The 22,343-nt window shown below is 37.5% G+C and overlaps 1 protein-coding gene across 19 annotated transcripts in view; it reads left to right on the top strand.

The window, feature by feature from the left end:
• itga11b (integrin, alpha 11b) overlaps positions 1-22,343 on the top strand; it is a 158,273-nt gene that overhangs the window by 28,042 nt on the left and 107,888 nt on the right. For 16 of the 19 annotated variants that reach the window (XR_005234294.1, XR_005234293.1, XR_005234295.1 and 13 more), the window contains exons 3-9: positions 3,517-3,679; positions 3,933-4,150; positions 10,783-10,892; positions 10,973-11,064; positions 13,465-13,579; positions 13,792-13,919; positions 14,348-14,496. The exons of 1 other annotated variant lie outside the window; for it this stretch is intronic. Coding sequence is in view for 9 of the 18 variants with exons in the window: in XM_037980760.1 (XP_037836688.1) it covers positions 3,517-3,679; positions 3,933-4,150; positions 10,783-10,892; positions 10,973-11,064; positions 13,465-13,579; positions 13,792-13,919; positions 14,348-14,496 (975 nt within the window). In the remaining 9 variants the exon portion in view is untranslated. Of the gene's footprint in view, positions 1-3,516; positions 3,680-3,932; positions 4,151-10,782; positions 10,893-10,972; positions 11,065-13,464; positions 13,580-13,791; positions 13,920-14,347; positions 14,497-22,343 lie in introns of those variants that run through there. 2 more of the 19 variants (XM_037980766.1, XM_017438585.3) reach the window with 2 other exon arrangements.

Here is a 22,343-nt window from a genome sequence, read left to right as displayed (position 1 = left end):
TTTTGCACAGCTTTTGGCTTTTAAAGACTATGGTCTTAAACTTTTGATCAGCTGAAAAAATCATGTTTGAGTGTAAATGCAGTTTGCAGAAAATTCACTGCTCAAAAGTTCTTGTCTCTTGCGCTGATTTTTTCCTTTAACATTGTGAAGCTCTACTTAGAACCTTCTTAAGATCCAATAGTGCAAAATGCAAATTATTGCAATATTTTGACTGGTCTTAAGATTTTGATCAGGGTTATACCTTGAGTTGAAACTGGTGCAAGGGTAACATCAGATAAAAATAAAGAAATAAAATAATAAATAATAATAATTATGGAATTTTATAAGTGGCTATACTCAACTGATTGCTCTAATGTTTTTGCAGACCTGATTTACTACCTCAGTGGCTTTAACACTCCTACTCTGAACCAGAATATGTTCAAGAAACTGGACTTTCCTATCATGGCAATAGAGTTTGAGGCTGCAGTCAAATATTTAAAAAGTAGGTTCAGGTGGCTTCCCTTCTGAATTCAATAAAATTTTTGAAAGCAACTGGTTCCATTCCTATTAGAGATGTTAACTGAGTAATTCATTACAGGCATGCTCCCCAAACCTTCAACAAGGCTTTAATCTTGTTTTTTTTTTAAAGTTCATTATGTCCCATCAGCCTGTGAAATGTGGAGATCAAACTACCAGCAAAGTTTCTAGCCAGGTGCTCAGAAGCAGTTTTGCCCTCAAATATATATCTTGATCAAGTTGGGTTTATCCACAAAAGATATTAATTTTTAAATTTCTAGAAAGTACCCAATGTTTGCTCACTGTGGCAACCCTTGAAGAGGGGAGCAGTCGAAAGGACTTACTCATTTATTTTTTAGAAATTATTTAATGTGCTTCAGAACTCCTCCACAACTACTTTACCTGAGGCTTTAATTGAACTAGACACTGAAAAAGCATTTAACAGAACAGAATGCAGGGTTTCCGCTGGTTAAAAAACAAAAACAACTAAACTTCTATTCCGTAGCTGAAGACGTCTCGTTTCTCATCCCAGGAGCTTTCTCAATTACATTATATTCTCCATTATATGTTTTTGGAGCTTTAGGCCTGATACCCAGTCAGTTTCATTCCAATCAACACCTGCATTCACGTGACCAGAGGGGCCCATCAGTGAGTCAGACAAACAAGGACCCTAATGAGCCTCTATTGTTAGGAGAGTGAGAACAATTTGCAAGCTATCCAGCTTACATCACATCTCAGCTTTAAAAGCTCAACTCCACACTCTCTATTTCTGAACTGAGAAAGCTCCTCGGACCTGAGTTAATGTTGATAGACTCAATTGGTTCTGCTGTCCGATCTGCTGTGCACATGTGCGGTGTTGGAACCACTTAATATGTTGAAACTAGCGATTCATTTGGCGCCTCACCATGGGAAAATGTAAGTTTTCACAACTTTGGCTTGATGACCCAAAGACTGGCTGAAGCCGGTCATCGGGAATGATCAAGAGGTGTTTTGTAAAGTGTGCAGAAAAAAAATGACCTGGAACGGTGTTACAGTGATCAAATCACACCGAGCATCCACTGTTCACCAGCATCGGATTGGCGCGCGGGGGGAGCAGATCCCTATTTTGTTTTTTGGTGCTACACAGAGCAATGCAAGTGCAACCTGATGCTTGGCTACAAGCACAAGTATGTAAAAACTGTTACACCATATTCTATGACCACCATATATTGTGACTGTAGGAGGCGCTGTTGCGTTTTTACACCTTAACTTTGCCTCAAAGAACAGCATGTTAAGGCAAGAATGTAAGCTTTGGCATAGATGAGGGGAGTGGCGGGGGGGGCAAATGCAAAAGGAGAAATAAAAGAAAAAGCAGAGCAAACCAAGGTGTTAGTTGAACCAAACTGCTTCTGGTGACTCTCTTCTTCTTCCAAAGAATAAAATCTGACCACTTCATGACAATTATTGAAATATAGACGGTCACAAAATACGTTTTGAAAATCTTCTTTTTTATTGGCTTCTTCAGTGAAAACATATAACAAATCAACATTTTGACTAGTAAGCTTTTTTGGCTCATTTACTTTCTTTGATTATTTATGCTTAAATATAAATACATAAAAGTCTAACTATTATCAAAAACTGTCTAAATGAAATGAAACTGCACACTCTTACCTCAGGCTTAAGATTCTTGGAGTTGACTGAACTGATCATAATCAGCCGTTCTGGAACTGAAAATGCAGAGTTTCCACTCTCAGAGTAAGTTAACTCTGAGTTTATGAATACAACAAAGCATATTCTGAATGTGACATTTCATGATATTAAATGAGATTGTTGATACCATTTGTTATGCTGAGAGGTGTGGTGTGGAAAAAATGCCATCAATCAGTCTTGGCTGTACAGCAAACAAGCAGGTTTATTCATCCTTACACATCACAGCAGAGTACAAAATGGCAGCCCTCCCATTAGTCACACCTGATTCATCTAGCAGTTCACCTATATACAGGTTAAACCCCACCTTCTCAATTCAATCCAGCCAATCACCTCAGCCTTCCAGAGAGGGGAAAAAATAAAGGAAACAGTTAACTTTCACATACATAGTGTAAACAATTATCTTTCAATCATAATATTTCAAGCAAACATCTTATGTTTGTAAATACAGCAACTTACAAACTATTGTCATTTTTGTTACTTTAAGTTTCAACCAATCAAACTCCAGCTCTCATCACTACACTTCTTATAAAAGAGCTGGGTTGAGGTGGGCCTGCTCTTTAGCAGGGTCCCAAGATGGTTGCCACAAAGACAACAAGGTAAACATTTCATCAGTTCACTGACACACAGAATGCTCACATCCAACACTCTAGAACCAGAAAGGAAAGGCTAAAGAAAAACTTAGTGCTTTGTAACACCATTGTTTTCAAGGTTTGACCAAAACGTGTAATTTTTTCATTTATTTAAGATGGTTTGAGGAAAAACAATATGAAAAATTCTTCCATTTATCTCAGTATTGATGCAGTATTCCAGTAAGACAGATCAGGAAATATAACATAACAATAATAACAGATTTATTTAAAATCTAAATATGTCCTGGTTGATCTGCAGTCTGTTTTGTGCTTTTACAACCAGAGAGTTGGAATTTCAGAAAAGAGTACCCAGCCAAGTGAATCTGGGATCAACAACTGGAAAATTCTTTCAGCCTTCTTTAGACAGAATGAAGCATCTGCAGAACACAACTCAACCATGACCCAATCCATGACAGCAAACTTCCACAGCTACAGATCAACTCAGCCAACATTTAACTGTTCTTCAAGCAAACATTTGCAAAGAGATTTAGAGAGGTTTCATGATGAATCAGGCAGATACAGTATTACTTATTTTTTCTGGAAATAAACCAAAATAAAGCTACAAGTGGGCTTCAGATCAGGGGTGAGTAACTATTTTGCAAAAGAGACCACATAAAGAACTTGTATGCAATGCGTACCACCTAGTGCGTATTAAAGAGGGAGATGAGTGGAAAACAGCCTTTAAGATTCCTTTGTTCCCTAGTCAGGAGACTGAAGTCCTGGTTCCCTCCGTCCAGATCCACCTCCGCCGTTGTTGCCAGATCTGGCAACAGAACAGAGGGGCTCTTCTGAGAACCGCCCAACAAAACAAGAGGTTTGCAGATCGCCATCGCTCCTTGGCCCCTACTTACCGTATTGGTCAGAAGGTATGGTTGTCTAAACGAGATATCAACATCAGAGATACACCTAGAAAACTGGCACACAAGTTCATTGGTCCATTGCCTATAGAGAGAATCATCAACCCGTCAGCCGTAAGACTCAGTTTACCCTCCTCGATGAAGATTCATCCCACGCTTCACATTTCTCAAATTAAACCTGTTTCAGAAAGTCCTCTGCCTACCAAAGAAACCTGAACTCCTTGAGTGAATTAATGTTTTTGTGTTTTTCATGCGTTCCTAGAGTTGCCTGTTACCTGGGGTCCTGTCTGATCATGTCACTGGCAACCGCCTGAAGGTAAAACCTGTACACCACTCACCTGAGCCTGCCTGTACCGCTGCCTGTCTGCCTCCTGCAAAATCCTGTCTGCCGGAAACACTTACCTCTCCGCCTGGAACCTACCGAGCTGGACGCCTCCACCTGGGACCACTCTCCTCCATGCCGAGTTACCTCGCCCACCTGTAAGAGCACAACAACCGAAAGCTATTCAATCCTCATCATAGCTTATGATAACTCAAACCGATACTTACCCTTACCTGCCTTACCTTCCAGATCCTGTTTCCTGTTTCCCCACGATCACTGTAAATAAAGTCACTTACCTTATTATTGTCTCCTGAGTCTGTCTGTCGCAAAGCTGCTCACTGTTGGCTATCCCGTGAATCCTGACAGAACTGGGACTGTTGGGGAGGTCCAGACCAATGGGTCTGCTAAATATTGGGTTTATAATTGGCTACAAATGATTTTCATCAGTTTACAGCAGTTCATATTGCATATGAGCAAAAATAATTTGACCATTCGTACCGAAAACTTAAGCTTTATATATTTACGTAAAAAATGAAATATAATTGTGAAATAAACATATTTTTGCAGTATTTCAAAGACCAGCATCAATTTCAATTAAACTTAAATTCAGTTCAGTTTATTTATATAGCCCAAATTCAGAACAAAAGTCAGTCCTGGGAGTATTCCAGAAAGAATGTTTAGCAAAGTTAATTATCTGAGAGGGGAAACTCCAGGTTTTTGGTTACAGAAAGACTGATTACATTGAGTTTACCTAAGTTTCATAATCTCCAATGCAAAGCCATTATCAGCGGAGTTCCTCCCAGTACAAACTCAGGGTTTCTGTCAGTTAACCTGTAAACGCAACAAAGATTATTAAACTTCAAGACTTTACATATGAAGCTGCAATTTATCAAAGCTAAATTGTTTTTTTATGTTAATACAAAAAATTGGTACTTTTACAACACAGATCTGACTTTAACTGACCAATTTGTAACAATTGCAGGAAATGTATAGATTAATAAGATACTCTTAATTATTAATCTTAATTTATTAATTTCTGCCATGGAAGGTGAAGGCAGAGAGGTAATGTTTTGTGTGGTGTGGTATATTGACCTAAAATGTGGTGTGGTAGTAACTGAGTCATTCACGACACATACTTCCCATGCTAAAAAACATTCAAGACCACATGAGTAAGACCTTGATATTGCACACAATGTTATTTTCAAGATCTGACCAACACAGCTCCAACTCTGTCATTTCTCATCTTAAGATGATCTTGTCTAAAAGTCTGCCAATGAAAGGCAGCTGGCAAGCATTCCTTCGAGGAATGCTAGGCTTTTAACTTTTATGTCAGACTGTTTTTCCTTCTTGTTTTTCCTAAGAATGTACTATTTCCACAAATTTTTTTCCAATCTGACTTTTTTCTGTTTTTCTATCTTTTTCCTTATTTGCTTTAAAAACTTCCAGGCACATCTGAGACCTTTAACTCTTCCAAGATTACAAAATCTCCCTGGATTTGTGATCTTGGGTAAATAAGTGGAAAGTATTTGATTTTGTCTACAATCCAGCTCCTCCTGCATTTTGAGTTAGATATGTTGAAGTGTGAACTCAAAGTTGTTTTTATTTTTTTTCTGTCAGTTTCACTCTTGTAAACCCATCTCTAAATGTGATTTAATTCTGTTGTTCTATAGCTTTGTTTTCCTGTCAACATTAGGTGTCATGGCCTTCTCAGTCCCTCAACAAAAAAATTTCCAAGAAAGGCCGTGGGTGGCAACAGGTGGTTAGTTTCTTGAACGCACTTCCAGCATGACTATTTTAAAAAATAAATGTTTTATTTCCGACAAAAAAAATAAGCACAAAACAATAACTAAAATCTCTTATAACTTAATCCGATTGTACAAGTTCAAAAAGGTGGTCAAAAAATCTTTTTACCAAAACCTTCCATTTTCACACCGGATATTTGTCCAACTAAAGGTCACACCTCCGGTGTGTTCTTAATCACTTAAATTAATGGGAGGGTCCAAAAGTTACCAAAGTAATCTAAACAATTCTAAAAATAAAAATTACAGATTTTGATTCCAAACTAACTAAAGTATATTCTAATTGCCCAAAGAACAACTAAATTAATAAAGCTTATTATTTACAAAAATTGAACGTAAATGGCCACAACATTAGGATTCCAAGTGTTGGACTCCATTATTACTCAGACTCTTCACACAACTACCATCCTCATAGTTTTGTTAATATTGGTCGTTTTTTTCATCATAGGCTTGTGCAAATTAGATCACTCAAATTACTAATTTGTGATCAGTTTCATTTGTAAGAACATCTATGTACTGCTTTATTCAATTCAATTAATTTACAGACACGGATAAATGTGTTGGTAACATTCGACAATGATGAAAAAGACATTTGACTGGAGCCAAAAGTTCTAGTTTTGTCTCAAGAGTCCAAGAAACCTCTCAGAGAAACTTTGGGGCTTGTCAACATGCATTTTACTCAATTCTAATGTGGCTTTTTGTGTTTTTCTGTCAATAGTAGAGGGTCTTTTTTCATGGAACACATTACAATTCAAAATGTGATGGATTTTGTGATCAGAAAGTGATGAACCTTGACCTTGAAGTTTAGATTAAATAGTTTTGGATGGTTTCTTTGACTCTTTTTTTTTACCATCCATACCATCTGTCACATTTTGTATTGTATCCAAGTCCTCCCATATGGAAAAGGAATAGAAAAAACATTTAAAAAATTAAGACTTCAATTGTCTTCAGTTTAAGTTTCATATATTGTACATCATATAAGGTTCATATGATTTACTCTTGAAAGTGGCCACTTTTGCATTTATTCCATGCAAGATAATAAAATGAATTTTACAAGAATCATGTGAAAAATGTGTGAAGTGAAGTGAAGTGAGATTCATTCATATAACACTTTTCAGCAGCAAGGTGATCCAAAGTGCTTTACAACAGAAACAACAACAGAATTAAAAAAAACACATTGATCGTGTGTAATCTAAATGAAATATAAGATAATCTAAATAAAATCACGAAACCAGACATATCTAAGCATGAGCTGAGACAGTCAAAATAGTAGCTAAGATAATCTAAATTAAATTATAATCAAATATAAAGATACAGTAAAAAACATCCAAGTGTGTATAAGGATATCATATGTCAACCTGTCTTTTCCATACATTTCACATAATTTTCTTTTTTACTATGTCTGTTTAAAAAACTTATACTTTACATATATAAACAAATAACATTATATATAGGTGTTCTTTACGCAAAGTGAGTATTTTTGGAATGAATAATATGTTGTATTTATAAGTTTTATAATTTTTAATGGCATCTAACAAAAGTCTGTAGTAAAAACATATGAACATGTACCATTAAATATAGATTTTCTGGTATAAATAATATGAAATGTCAGCCTATGAAATCTGCAGTACATTAAAAAAATACATATTTTTATAATTTCATGCAGTTGTAAGAGGGACAAAAACTGGTAATTTTTTAAACAGGTGAGGAGCTGGAGGATGTAGATCTGGGGAGGGACAGCAATGAATCTGCAGATGATGGACCAGGCCTGGACTGCAGAGAACTTTGAGGTGGCAGTTGTGGTCTGGTCAGCTCTGAACTGGACCTCTTAGGAGGTTCGGCTAAATTAATTACAGTCTTCACTGACTTTAAGAGTTCAAGCAGAATCAAGCAGATCACAAATGAAAATGGTTATCATCATTCTTTATTACAAAGTTTTGTTTTGTAAAAACAGATGAAATTGTTTTAAGAGTATTGGTTGGTAATAGTTAAATGAGTGAAGCAATACTTTGGGCAACCAACTCCCTCAATTTAGCATTGTCTTCTGTCAGGGCCTGGATCTCCCACTTTAATTTAGTCACTGTCTGACTTTCATCATGTTGAGTGACAGAAGGTGGTGTATCACTGTACATTGCAAGGAATTCCTCTGCAGGGTCTTTCTTTGAGATGGCAGCCTAACACAAGAGTAAAGAACAGAATCTTTTACAGTGGTACAGGTATGACAAACATAAGCATTCACATACTAGGTTGCTTACAGTTTTTGTCTTCAGATTTCTTTGCAACTAAAAAAGCTGTAACATATTCTGCAGTTCATTTATGTTTGTTTTCTACTCATTCTTTTATTTATTTTTATGTGCTTTGGCTTTTCCATGCTAAATGCAGTCACGCAAAACAAGGTTATGAGTAGAACAAGTGACACCTGATCAGTTTTGATGTAGTGCTTTTTTTCCCTGTCATTTAGGACAATGTCCATCTAGAAGTAGATAATGTCCACTCCTCCCACGGACTAAAGGAAGAGCAAAGCATCATTTCATTTCTCTCCTTTGCACAGAGACACAACATACATTCACACATGCATACAGCATTCTACTACATATCTACAAAGCTAATAATAAGAAACTACTTAATCTACCATTTTTAAACTCTTATTAAAAAATCCCCAGATCACATTATTGACCAATATCTGTATCTTATAGAAAGTCAACAATATTTAGATTACTTTATTTATTCACCCATAATATTTATCAAATTTCAGTAACAGGGCTGAATCTGTTCACTGCAGGGAGCTATCTTTATAACATATTTCCAGTAAAAAAGACACAATTTGCCTTAAAATTTTATTACTAAATTAAAATTAATCAAAATAAAATCTTTTTTTTTTCATTAAATTGATACAACAAGCAAAATTAAAACATAATTTATGAATAATATTTTGAGTTATAGCATCAAGTAATGACTTGTGATTATCTTCATGAGAATTTAACAAGGATAATATTCTGAAACAAGAAGTAACTTTTATGATCTGAAGTAAGACTATTATAAATTTATCTAAAGTTTTTTTTTTCCCCTGCACTTGACGAGGGTGGATGCTTTTTTCTTCTCTCTTCATTCCCCCATCCCCAATCTGTCCTTATTTTTGATTGTCTTTCTTTCTTTGAAACCTCTCTTTGAATAATTTCCAAATTAAATTATTATGAATCTGGTCAGCTGGTCTCTCAATGCAATAGATCAAATTATCTCGACGAGGAGGGCACAAGGGAGCCCTCCTGCCCCCACCGGACATGATGGATTCCTGGGGGAAATGGAAAATTGTGTTTATCTATGTATTTCTATCATTAACATGTCTTTTTCTTTGTCTTTCTTCCAAGTGAAACTACACCTGGAGCAGTCATTCTGTCTGTCTGTGTCTCTTGCCTGTGATTGTTATACTATTCTTCTGATCTGTCTAGATTTAAGTGTCAGAATCCTGTAGTTTCCCACTCACTCAAGATTTAGTCTCAGATCAATGGTAAATGATAAATGGAATCATTGTTCAATAATAATGCCCTTAACTGGTAACCAAGGATGTAGGCTGCTTTCAGGTAGACTAGTTCAACAATGGGATCTCAAAGGAGTGCACACAATTATGGACCTGTTCATTAACAACTCATTTCCTACATTTGAACAATTAGAACATACATTTATTATTGATAGTAAAGACTTTTAAAAGTATCTGGAAATACTTTATTAAAACATTTTCTTTTTTCCAAACCAACCACAAGAGTACTCTATTAATAATGTGTTATTAAGCGACCCACTTAATAATAGTAATCTATAATCTATAGCCAACATATATAACACACAAATGGAATGTATACCTTCACTTGACCATATTAAAAATGCCTGGAATAAACGTCACAGAAGTCCAAAAATAAGTCCACTCTTTATCAGTTTGCATCAGGCATGGCCTATTGCAATTTAAAATTTTGCACCAATTGCACCTATCCAAACAAAGACTGTCTGAGATTTTCCCGATAGTGAATGCTACTTGCAAACGTTGTGGATATACTCCTGCTTCAATAACATACAATTTAGAACTGTCCCAAGATTGCCCTCTACTGGTCCAAAATAACAGAGACTTTGTCAGTAATTTTTAAAGTAAAACATCTTCTTGATCCTGTAATGTCATTGTTTGGGCTTTTACCCACAGATATTAATCAGAATAGCTCACAGGTTAATATGTTATGCTTTGTGATCCTATTGGCCAGATGTCTAATTTTAATAAACTGGAAAATAATGTCTCTCCTTCTTATCAAAATCTCCTTCGGGGTACTTCTCCATCAGCATCCTCAAAACAAAGATGGCATCTGTGGTGCTCTTTCTAAGCATAAAACCATACTGCTGCTCACAAATAGTCACCTCTTGTCTAAGTCTAGCTTCCACAACTCTCTCCCAGATCTTCATCATGTGGCTCATCAACTTAATTCCCCTGTAGTTGCTACAACTCTGTACATCATTCTTGTTCTTAAAAATTGGCACCAGCACACTTCTCCTCCATACCTCAGGCTTTTTCTCACTCTCAAAAATACCACTGAATAATTGAGTCAAAAACCTCACTGCCATCTCTCCTAGACATTTCCATACCTCCACTGGTATGTCATCAGGTCAAACTGCCCTCCCCTTCTTCATCCTCTTCAAAGCTTTCTGAACTTCATCCTCACTAACGTTTTCCACTTCCTGGTGCATGCCAATAGCTTCTTGGGGGTAACAGGTGAGGGCTGAGGTCTAGATGGGGACTGACATTTGAGGAGTTGTCCTGAGAAGGACACAGCAAGCACCCCACAAATGTAATAACCCTGGACATCTCAAACAATAAATTAAAATCCAGTACAAAACTACTTGCAGTAGTAGGATGATCAAGCTGTACTTCTTGTAGATTTAGCCCATTTTACCTGATGCCTGCTGTGATTCTTATTGTAGGTAAAAGACAGCTGGTTTTCCTTTGTTTCCAGGTTGCTGGTTGGTGCTCCCTTTGAATACACGAAAAAACAGCAAACTGGTGATGTGTATAAATGTCCGTTGAACACCAGAAGTTCGTCAAACTGCAGCCGACTCAATATTGGTAAGTAATAAATCATATATAACACAAATTATTGGTCAGAATAACAAAAACTCTCCAATACATGTTTTGATTGGAATTAGGGAAACTTTCTCTCGACAACGTGACAGAAAGGAAAGACAAGATGAAACTCGGAATGACGCTAATCTCCAATCCTAAAGATGACAGTTTTGTGGTGAGTTGCAGAAAATATATTGATACCTGTTTTATTCAAAATTTCTTTTTATTTGAGCCCATTTAAACTGTCTTACTATCCTTGTCACAATTGCAGATTAATAGTCATGGAAAAAGGAAACTTTAACCACTAGGGTTATCATGACATAATAAAAATGATCTGTGGTCTCATTTATAAAACTGGCGTACGCACAAAACGGTGCCTGAAACTTACATCACTTTACACGCAAAGTTTGTGATCTATAAAACACAAACTTGATAGTAAAATGTGCGGTCCTTCATGCAAACTCTGAGCCATGTGTACCATATATGCTCGTTTTGGAGACAGGGGAACCTGGTGACACAGATGGTGAAGTGGGGAATTGAAGCCACACTGCATCATGATTCCTCTCAGATAGCTATTTTCACTCCACAATCAAACTTTAATCTTAGGTTGCCTTTATCATAAGCTTTCAAAACAGCAGTATTATTTATGCTTCCGCTGGTTAGACATAAGGAGCATTCAAATAAAAAAGGCGTTTAAGCCAACTTCTATCTTAAATAAAAGTTCAGCAACATTTCAATTTTTCTCCCCATCACAGTCCTGTTCCTGGATGACCAGGGTGATGTGTACCTTAGATTAGCACACAAGGACAGTTGCTACCCCCTCAGGCGCTGGCTCTTAACTCCCTTTTCAAACCCTCAGAGCACAATAGAGGCACACGCCTGATCAATTTTTGGCAGACCATCACTTTTCAGCACGACACCGCCGGCCATCCATCTTTCAAAAGGTATCAGTTCGGGTACACCCTGGTGTGGAAAAAAAAATCCTTTTCTAGGCACTGTTAGATGAAAACACTCAAACGGGTTATTTTTGTATGGTGCACAATATACAGAGAGCCTTAAAGTCAATTAATAATGAACATCAGAGTCCCAGCTCCAAACTGGAAGCTCTGAAGCAAAGCTCTACCTCCAGAGGCCACACAGGAGTTTATATTGAAGATATTGGAATGTTGGAAGGCAAGGAGGAGAAGGGAAGCAAGGTCAGTCTGGTTTCAGTGAAGAGTAACAGGGTCATTTGGTGAAGACTCATAGGCCATGGAATTTAGACATAATATAGACAGGTGTTATCTTATAAAAAACCTTCCCACTACAACCATTACCCCCACATGTGGCTGGCATACTCTGGTGGTGGCCAATTAGTCACTTTTTTGCCTCCACCCTAAAATCTGACCACTTTTTCTTCACCTCAGCCACGGTCTGCTCTATCCCACTCACTGAATTAACAGTGGTAATGATGTGTTGTCGTTCACAACGCTTCCTTTTATTTGTAACGCCACTACTGTGGCTCCCAAAAATTATATTTTTTCAGTTCCCCACCTCACTCACAAACACATCGATTTCTGCCTCTGTGAAATTTTGTTTCTTTGCTCTTTTCTCCATGGTTGCTATTGGTAACCATGAAATAACATTGATCAGCTGGCTCATTTAAATACACCCAAATACTCATGAGGTGCTTTGCACTGAGCATTTTTGGTTCAATTTGGGCGTGTGGAGGGCAGGACCTGAGGCGGGACCTTACGCTCAAACTTTTAGGTACAGGTGTGATTTATAAATGGACATTGCTTGCTGGTGGGCATACGCAAAGTTTTAAAAATCTGAATTTTTTTTTTGGCATATGCCATTTTTGCCTTTTGGGCATACATACACTTTTAGTACGAATCCCACACAATGTTTTATAAATGAGACCCCTGGTCTTTATCAGGTTCTAAAAATCTTTAAATGTGACTGCAAGTGTACAAAAAAAACAAAAACACATTTCATCATGTCATTATTAATTACATAAAAATAAAGTCCTAGAATAGTAGGGAATGATCTGTATTTTAGGCATAATTTAGTCATGTGTTTAACTGGCACATGACAAAAACACGCATATAATGCAATCCAGACACTACACAACTACATTGTGTAGTTTAGTAAAACAAAACTCTACCATACTATATTTATAGCAAAAACAAAAAAACAATTTTGTATAATTATGTTAGAATAGTTCTAAAAAGTTAGTCTTTATAAGGTTTTCTCTACCTCCTTAAATGATAACAAAAAAATAAAAGACTGCTATCTGGTTAAAAATAATGCACCCTTCGGTCTTCACTTTTAAATTTATATCAACCATGGATTACACAAAACTATTTTTAGAGTCACTGACAATACTCAATAAACCTAAAAGGTGGCTCATCTTACTGGAAAAAATCTATTACTTTTTTGACATCATACAGCTTTGTGTTTTTAATTGAAGTAAATGACAAAAATAATCCCAGTAGCAACCGTATCTAGAACAGTACTTGTTTTGATACATGTATTTTTGATTTGTCTGTTTTTTTTCTCCTCATGTATATGCTGGAATTTATTATTTCCTCAGACCTGTGGTCCTCTTTGGTCTCATGAATGTGGAAGTTCTCTCTACAGCACAGGAGTCTGCACCAGAACCAAACAGAACTTCAAACTGAACCAAATTATTGCACCAGCCTTACAGAGTAATCCATCCATCCATCCATCCATCCATCCATCCACCCATCCATCCATCCATCCATCCATCCATCCATCCATCCATCCATCCACCCACCCATCCATCCATCCATCCATCCATCCATCCATCCACCCACCCATCCATCCATCCATCCATCCATCCATCCATCCATCCATCCATCCATCCATCCATCTTTAATCTTTTTATCTCATCTTGTAGGGTGTGAGACATTTATGGACATTGTTATTGTTCTGGATGGGTCGAATTCCATCTACCCCTGGTATGAGGTCCAGAACTTCATCATAAACATCTTGCAGAAGTTTTACATTGGCCCAGGTCAGACACAGGTTAGTCTGTTGCTTCATCGCAGATTCCGTAATATACACACATATTTAACTGAATTTATTTTAGACTCTACCACATGAATTTATTTTAGACTCTACCGCAAAAGTTGTGAGATGGCACTTTATAAAAATGCAAACAAGTTTCAAATCCAGTTCAGGCAACAACTTTGGTTCTATGCAACTATTTTATGTAATGTCAGTTTATAAAATGTATCTTAAATATAGAAGATTTCAGATTATGTTAAACCGAAAAACTTAAAGGTAGAAAAACAGCTCAATGTTTTTGCCACCCAAACCCAAACTGACAGCTTGCTCTAGCCTGATAGCTTGAAAGACCCTCAAAGTGATTCCACCGGTTTATGTTGCAGCAGTAGCTGAACAATTAGGAGTCCTACTTCATGTTTGAATTTAACTGTTTGATTTGATTGCAGGTGGGAATAGTTCAGTATGGCTCCACAGTAGTCCATGAATTCAGTTTGGGTGAATACCAAACAGTGGAGAAAGTCGTGGAGGCTGCCAGGAACATTGACCAGCGAGGTGGAGAGGAGACGAGGACAGCGCTGGGTATAAATGTGGCACGGTAGGGCCTGGGATTATTAAAAAGCCGGTGTCTGACTGGGATAAAAATATTGTAGGCTGGTTGCTAACTCACGATTGTGAGAAAACAGATGAATTTTCAGATGCAATCTAATTGAATTTTGCGTGTTTGTGGTCAAGAGACCAGCAAGCTGTGTGATTGCATTTGTGGGGCCAAATTTTGAAAAGTGTAGGTTCCTAATTAATGAAGCCATAAGCTTGACGCTGTCCATATTTCCCCTTCTTTCCACTTGATGACAAAAAACCCCAAAACAGACTGGATCCTCTTGATTAAGTTCAACCGTTTACTTCAAAATAAAAACGATACAAATATAACTTATCCACAAAAACAATAAAGAGTAACAAAAATAATCCGAATGAGGTCAAAAAACTTCTTTTTTTTTTGACTCCAACTGCCCGACTCTCTGCTCTATAACCACACCCCCAAAATCCTCAACTGTCTAATGATCAATTACATATGCAAATTTACTAGAGGGCCTCAGTATAGTGTTTAATATTACAAGTCCTTATGTATGACAAACTTTAATCAGTAAATAGTAATTTTTATCCTAATAAACTAAAGTTATCATAAGAAATATAAACTTCCTTTATTCTGAAGGTCTGAATAAACTGAAACTGAATTTAGGCTTCTATAAAAAGTATGACATTTTTTTGTGTGTACAGCTTGCAAAACAGTATTCTAGGCCGTTGTCAGGCTCGGTGGTGATGGAGGCAAACCCAGAAAGCAGACTCATACTAAAAACTAAAGGAAAAACTGATTTAATAAAACGATCCTTGATGCAGTCCTTCCTCCACATTGAAGCCATCTGTCACTCCTTCAGCGCACCTCACCACTGTCCTGCTGTCCTCAAACATGTCCTGTACCAGTCTAACATACTTCTCTGCCACTCCAGATGTCCTCATACAGCACCACAGCTCCTCCCTTGGCACCATGTCATGTGTTTTTTTTTTAATCCACAAAGACAAAATTAAGTATTTTCTGACCCTCTCTGTACTTCTCCATCAACATCCTCAAAGCAAATATGGCCTCTGTAGGGCTCTTTCTTGGCATAAAACCATACTGCTGCCTACAAACAGTCACCTCTTGTCTAAGTCTAGCTTCTACAACTCTCTCCCAGATCTTCATCATGTGGCTCATCAACTTAATTCCCCTTGTTCTTAAAAATTGGCACCGACACACTTCTCCTCCACACCTCAGGCTTTTTCTCACTCTCAAAAATGCCATTGAATAATTGAGTCACAAATCTCACTGCTATTGTTTTTTTCATTTTATTCTCTTCATTCATCAGCTCCTCAAAGTACTCCTTCCATCTTGTTATCACACTCTTCTCGCTTGTTAGAACATTACCATTTCAATCTTTAACAAGCCTAACCTGCTGCACCTCCTTTCCTGCCTGATGTTGCCAAAGAAAGTTGTAGTTTGAACAGCTCACCTGTCCCAGAAACACGTCTCTGTTAAAGTCACAGCAGGTTTGTCTAAACTAACATTAGAACTATGTTAATAAAAGAGAAGAAAAGTTGGGAAAAAAATAAAACTGATCTTTACCAGGTGGCTGTTGGACACTTTCTGGGTTTGAACCTGCTGATTGCCAGTGGCTTGACTCACTACTAGTTGGGATTCGGACCAATGATAAAATTCCAGAGCCCCCACTTCCTTGGATGTACTGCCGTTTAGACCCATTAAAAACAGTCAGACACACAAAGCCTCACAGGTTAACTTGGCGCCTGTCCACCGTTACTTCCGTGGTGGCTGTGGGCCTGGAGGAGGAGGTGGAGGAGGAGAGGAGAATTGGTATGGAGGTTGTCCCATGAAGACCATGATCAGGGGCTGTGGCAGGGCAAACTGCTGAGCCATCAGAGTCTGCGGACCCCCTGATGGAAGAGGACGAGGAGGAGGTGTCTGACTAAACTGACTCTGCTGCTGCTGGCTGGGCTTATCCTGGCCTTATTTTCTTCTTCTTTTTTTTTGTTTTGTTTTACAAATTAATAACGATATAAAGGTGGGTCAGATTCGCAGCATTTAATCCTTCAGAGGTTTTATGTTTTGAGACTGAGTTGGAGGGGGCGTGGCCAACAGCAGCTCATTTGCATAAAAGTGATGCAGCCCTAAAACCACTCATTCTGAAATTATCTCAAAACAGGCAGAACTGATCAGGTGAAATCTCAATATCTGAGAATGATTTTGTGAAGTGAAGTGAAATTAATTTATACAGCACTTTTCAGCAACAAGGTGATTCAAAGTGCTTTACAACATAGAAACAACAATCAAGTACATAATCAAATACAGATAAAAACATCATATCAAAAATCATAAAAACATCATAATCAAATATAGAGATACAGAAGTAAAAACATCAATCATGTATAATCTAAATGAAATATAAGATAATCTAAATAAAATCATGAAACTAAACATATCTAAACATGAGCTAAGATAGCCAAAATAGTAGCTAAGATAATCTAAATGAAATCATGATAAAGTTAAAGCTGAACTAAACAATGAGGAATCTAACAATCTAACAATATCTAAAATATGAGCTAAGATAAACTAAACTAAACTAAATGTACAGGAAGGCTAAATAAGCTAACATAAACTGAAACATGATAATGCTAAACTAAATGTACAAGATGGCTAACTAATAGTACCAAAAAGGCCCGCTAACAGCCAACATGAAAAATGCTAAGATAACTAAACTAAAACATGATAATGCTAAGCTAAAGGTACCAAAAGACTAACTAACAGTACAACATAAGAATTGCTAAGATAACTAAACTAAGATAGTGAAGGAGGGGAGGGAGAGAGTGCGAGTGGGGTGATAGAGACAAGGAAGAGACGGTGAAAAATGAGTGTGTGTGTGTAGAGGCGGTGGGGAGGGGGTGTGGTGTGTGTGTGTGTGTGTGTGTGTGTGTGTGTGTGTGTGTGTGTGTTGAGAAGTCCATGAATCACGTCACAGAGGCCATTGTCTTTGATAATATGATGGAATGTTTATCAGCCAGCCCAGAGCAGATCCACAGATGTCCTTAGGCAAGGGAGGGAGCAGAGCTTCTTGTTTACATAAAACCCAGGGAGAAATTGAAGATAGCTGGCCAACAAGGCTGGCATAAGGGAGCCAGATTCACATAACAATAATTGTTTTGGGTCAGGCCGACTTTTGTTTTCCGTCTGCCTTGAAAGTCTTGCTGATACTTCTCAATGGCAAATCCATACAGCCAAATTCCAGGTCCATTCCACCTAATTGGAGTGAGCAACTTTCTCCAAGATCTATCCCATTTCATTCCTGAGTCCCGGAACCGCATTTAGTCTGTGGTCCTGTAAAAGGACCGCATCCAACTTGTGATGTAGACCGCCGAACCCATCAAATGAATTCGACGATATGTCAGGTAGCTGCCTAATCCAAACAGCAGAAATCCTGTTATCAAAAACCCAAATATGTAAAGATCCTCCACGTCCTCCACTGACAGAATCGATAGACACACAATATTCCACTTCTGCCAGGAATCCATTGTTTATCCAGTTAATGATGTCCCATCTGGGCAGACGGGCTCTCCCTTGCCCAGTCTTCCCATCGAGAAAATTTGATCAATTGCGTTAAGAAACCAGCAGACCAGATCCATAGTTTATTAATTTTGGAGAATATGCAAAGAGAGGCTCCGAAAAGAGAGCGGGGGAGCGGAGGGATGTTCAGGAGACCGTATTAAATGTAATGAACGTTTTGTATAGCCCACAAACCTATCCTAACTTGTTAAAGGAAGCATAAAAGGTTCCCTTTAATTTTTTTGGTGGGAACGGTAAACAGTTAAATTCTAGTAAATTAGCCCCACTTTTTCCAATCACTGTGACAATTGGCATGGGTGTTTTCCAGGATGTTTTGGTCTAAACCTTTCATTTTTGTTTAAATGGATTAAACTTTAAGCAATATATTTTGTTTTGTTAAATGTAATACATTCCATATTGGGTGGCACAGAGGGGCAGTGGTTAGAGCTGTCGCCTCCCAGCAATAAGGTTGCAGGATTACTTCCCAACCTGGGGCCTTTCTGGGTGGAGTTTACATGTTCTCCCTGTGTGCATGCGGGTTTACTCTGGGCACTTCCGTTTCCTCCCACAGACCAAAAACATGCATGTTAGGGTAATTGGTAACTCTAAAATTGTCCCTAGGTGAGAGTGAGAATGATTGTTTGTCTCTATGTTTAACTGTAATGGACTGGAGACCTGTTCAGGGTGTCCTCTGCCTCTCGTGCAGTGACTGGAGATAGGCACCAGCTCCCAGTGACCTGGAAAGGAGAAGCGGGTAAAGAAAATGGATGGATACGTGCCATATTATTAAAATATTTTCTGTCAAAAAGTTATAATCTGAGAGCCAATAAAAAAAAAATGTACATGTGCACAATGCTTTACCAGCCATCAGTGAATATTTTCAGAAGTTTTTTGACTACCTGGTGAACTTTTCATTTTTAAAGCCCATATGGTTACTTCATTTATATTGACCTACAATGGCTGCTCCTTACAATAGAGTGGGTGGCAGCTCGGATTTCTAGCCAACTGAATAAAGCCAAATCAAAGACACAGAAGAGGAGGACTTTGACTTGTTTTCACAATATGGCAATGACTGGTTAAAGTGTGTGTGACCTATGAGCAACGAACTAATGTAAATTTAATTGAAGCACCCAATGCCCAGTCCACCCAATGACAACACCCCCACCCCTCAGCTTCCGATGCCGAGGCAGTAAGCCAACACCCTCCACGTCACTAAGTGATGTACTTAATTATTGGAGACCAAATGAATTCAAATTCCTTCTGTTGTTTTTTTCTTACAAGCAGACATTCTCTCCATGGAAACAAAATCTGATAACAATGTTTTTTTTTAATTTACATTTAAAGTCTTTTTGTTCTTCCAGTTTTTTAGTGTTGCTTTTTTGCAATACCCAGAACTGCAAGGAGGGTGTGACACCAAAATGTTTCCAAGTCAACTTTTGTGACGTCTCCGAGAAGACAAAGTGAGGGACAGACTGGACCTCTGAACTCTGAACTCTAGACATGTTGATAAGTCTTCACAAACTTTTATCCAAAAGCCATAAACAGGAGGACAGTGCCAGAGGGCATGTGGATAGTTATCAGGTGTTGGTAAGTGAGAAACCCATTTGCAACATCCTTTGTCCTGTATAGTGAATTCTATGAAGAATTTTATATTGTATAAACTAAAGGTTGGCATTTTGGGTTATTCTAAAAGCATTTATACAAATGTTACTCGGAAAGTTAAAATCTAGACCAGTAGATAAGTCAATATCTCATTTACTGATAGGAAGTGAGATAGTTAAATCTACTTCTGAAAGTTTTATGTAAGTTTTTGAAAGTAACTTTGGTGATTGTAATTTAAAGAGGCTACTTATTACTGGAGTAAGTTCGATGTTTTTCGATTTAATCTTAAATTTGGGCTGGATAATAGATTTTATTTGGTGATATTCAGAATTTTATGTTTTTCATTGCCATATGAATCTTCTAAAACTGTGGTTCCTAAAACTTTGTTCAGTTGTGTACCACTTCAGACATCTGACCTCAAGCCAAGTACCCTCTACTTATGCGCCCTTTAAAGTGTGTTCATAAACACTGCACATATCAAATAACATCTTAAACAACTGTTATTTTTTTCCCACTAAATGATATTTATTAGTAAATGTCAGCATTATTAAGCAACACATGTTCATAGGCTGAATTATTCAAACATGTAGCCTGTGTAAAATGTAAATATTGCAAAACATTTATGGTGCGATAACTTAACAGTTGTTGAACATACTGTGTGTTTAATTAAACTCACCACAGTTTCAGAGCGAAATCTCCGGGTGGCAATCCTGTCACCATAGCTGGGAATATAGGTGGCCAAGCTGTTATCATCCATGCTTGCAATAGCTGATACGTCAATCTATAAAGACAATAAAATAATTATTTTTAAGAGAAAAAAACCCTAAACTGTATTTAAACATATATTTACTGAACTTTATAGCAGAATATACTGAATGAATAAATATGTGACAAATTCTCAAAATGCAAAAAATTCAGATACTTTATGACTGTGTGTTCCTACCACGAGCTATGCATGTACCTAGCTTTTCTACACATTAAGCATGGGTTACCGTTTCTAAATATGAGAAGCTAAACAGTCCAAATTCAAAGTTGTTAAAAAATAAAGCAATTACCGCTGGTAGGTCAAATGCATATGCATTCTAAGATGTAAAACAGCACATTAATTTATCTGCATCTTTGGCTGTATTTTTGATACAGCCATCTTAAAACTGATTCACCTTCTTTAATGTTTGTTATTTGATGGTGATTTTATTTGTTCTATAACTATACTTTTAGAAGAAGTGTAGTAGCTGTGTAAAGTTGTGATTAAAGGTTAGGCTAGCTTAATATTTAAAACAATGACACTCTAACACAGACTGATACAGAAAAATGTTGTATACTGGGATTTGTTTTCTTTCTTTGGGTGAGTTTAAAGACATCAGAAGAGAAAAACAAACAACAAATAAACTGAGAACAGAATGCAGTGTGTGCCTTCCTGCCATGATCTTTGCTACATGCACCTGACCGACAGGAGGCACTAATCCTATCCGGTATTATTCACCGGCTCTGATAATAACCATTGACTTTATGTACAGTCAGTGTTAATGACATGATCATTTGTTGCTTGTACACATATTAAAGCATGTCAGTAGTTGACTGGGTAAATTAATGGAGCTGATATAAACAGCGGGCATTCACTTGATCGTGAAGGCTAGGCTAATTACAACAATAAAAAGTTCTGTAGCTCATCGGTTTGTTTTGACACAATAAAATGTGAATAAATGTAGCTTTATGTCGCATAACCTTTCATTGTGTAGAATACAGATACACTTAATGAACATATTAAGCCTATTATTGAAAGCTGTACGTTTCATTACCAGTCATAGACGGTACCACCGCTTTGCGTATCCAGTAAAACATAGGCTACCTTGTCAACAACTATAGATGCTCATTTCATGTAGGCTAAGTAACTGCCAGAGCTATGACTTACTTTGTCACTCCTCAGTGCAGAAATACGTTCCTCGGACAAGTTATGACTTCTCAAAAAGACACAAAGAGGCTCCTTCTGACTCTCCATCTTCTCATTGTGTTTCTTTATGCAGCACTTTTAACATCCCGCGAGGAGTTGCGTTATGACCTATCTCGAAATAATGAGAAAGTGATCTCATTATAACGAAATATCTCTCCTGAATTTTTTATTGGGTGTGGCAGTTAAATGCTTCTGTATTTTTCTTATATGATGAATAAGAAATTATTTTACCATGCATAACAATTTTGCTGCCTCCCAGAGGACAACAATGGAGATATTAGGTTGATCATTTATTTCCAGAAAATCAGTCCACTCTCTCAAAAAAAACTTTGTAAAATCTTTATCTTCATGTTCATCTTCATTGATGTGTTCAACCAAAGTTTAACAGGTGGTGTTGATGTTTTTTCCATAAACATCACAGTTACTGGAGCATGGTCACTTATAAAAATGGGATGAATTTGTGCCTCACATACCTCCTTCATAACTGAGTTGCTGATTAAAAAGAAGTCTGTAAAAGTGGTGGACAGGCGAGAAGAGGGTGAACTCCTTATCTGAGCGCCAGGCATCACACAGACCAAAATCTTCCATATACTGCTGTAATATATTAACTGCAGGTGATGTACCGAGCCTGTCTAACTCTGTGTTCAGAGCAGCCTATGCAGGGATACCCAGACTTCCCTCTCCCCAGCCACTTGGGCCAGCTCCTCTTGGGGAATCCCAAGGCGTTCCCAGACCAGCCAAG

Source organism: Kryptolebias marmoratus, linkage group LG17 (assembly GCF_001649575.2).
Source record: "Kryptolebias marmoratus isolate JLee-2015 linkage group LG17, ASM164957v2, whole genome shotgun sequence".
Lineage (NCBI taxonomy): Eukaryota > Metazoa > Chordata > Actinopteri > Cyprinodontiformes > Rivulidae > Kryptolebias > Kryptolebias marmoratus.
The sequence above is the reverse complement of the archived record's forward strand: the minus strand, read 5'-3'. Positions and strand labels throughout refer to the sequence as shown.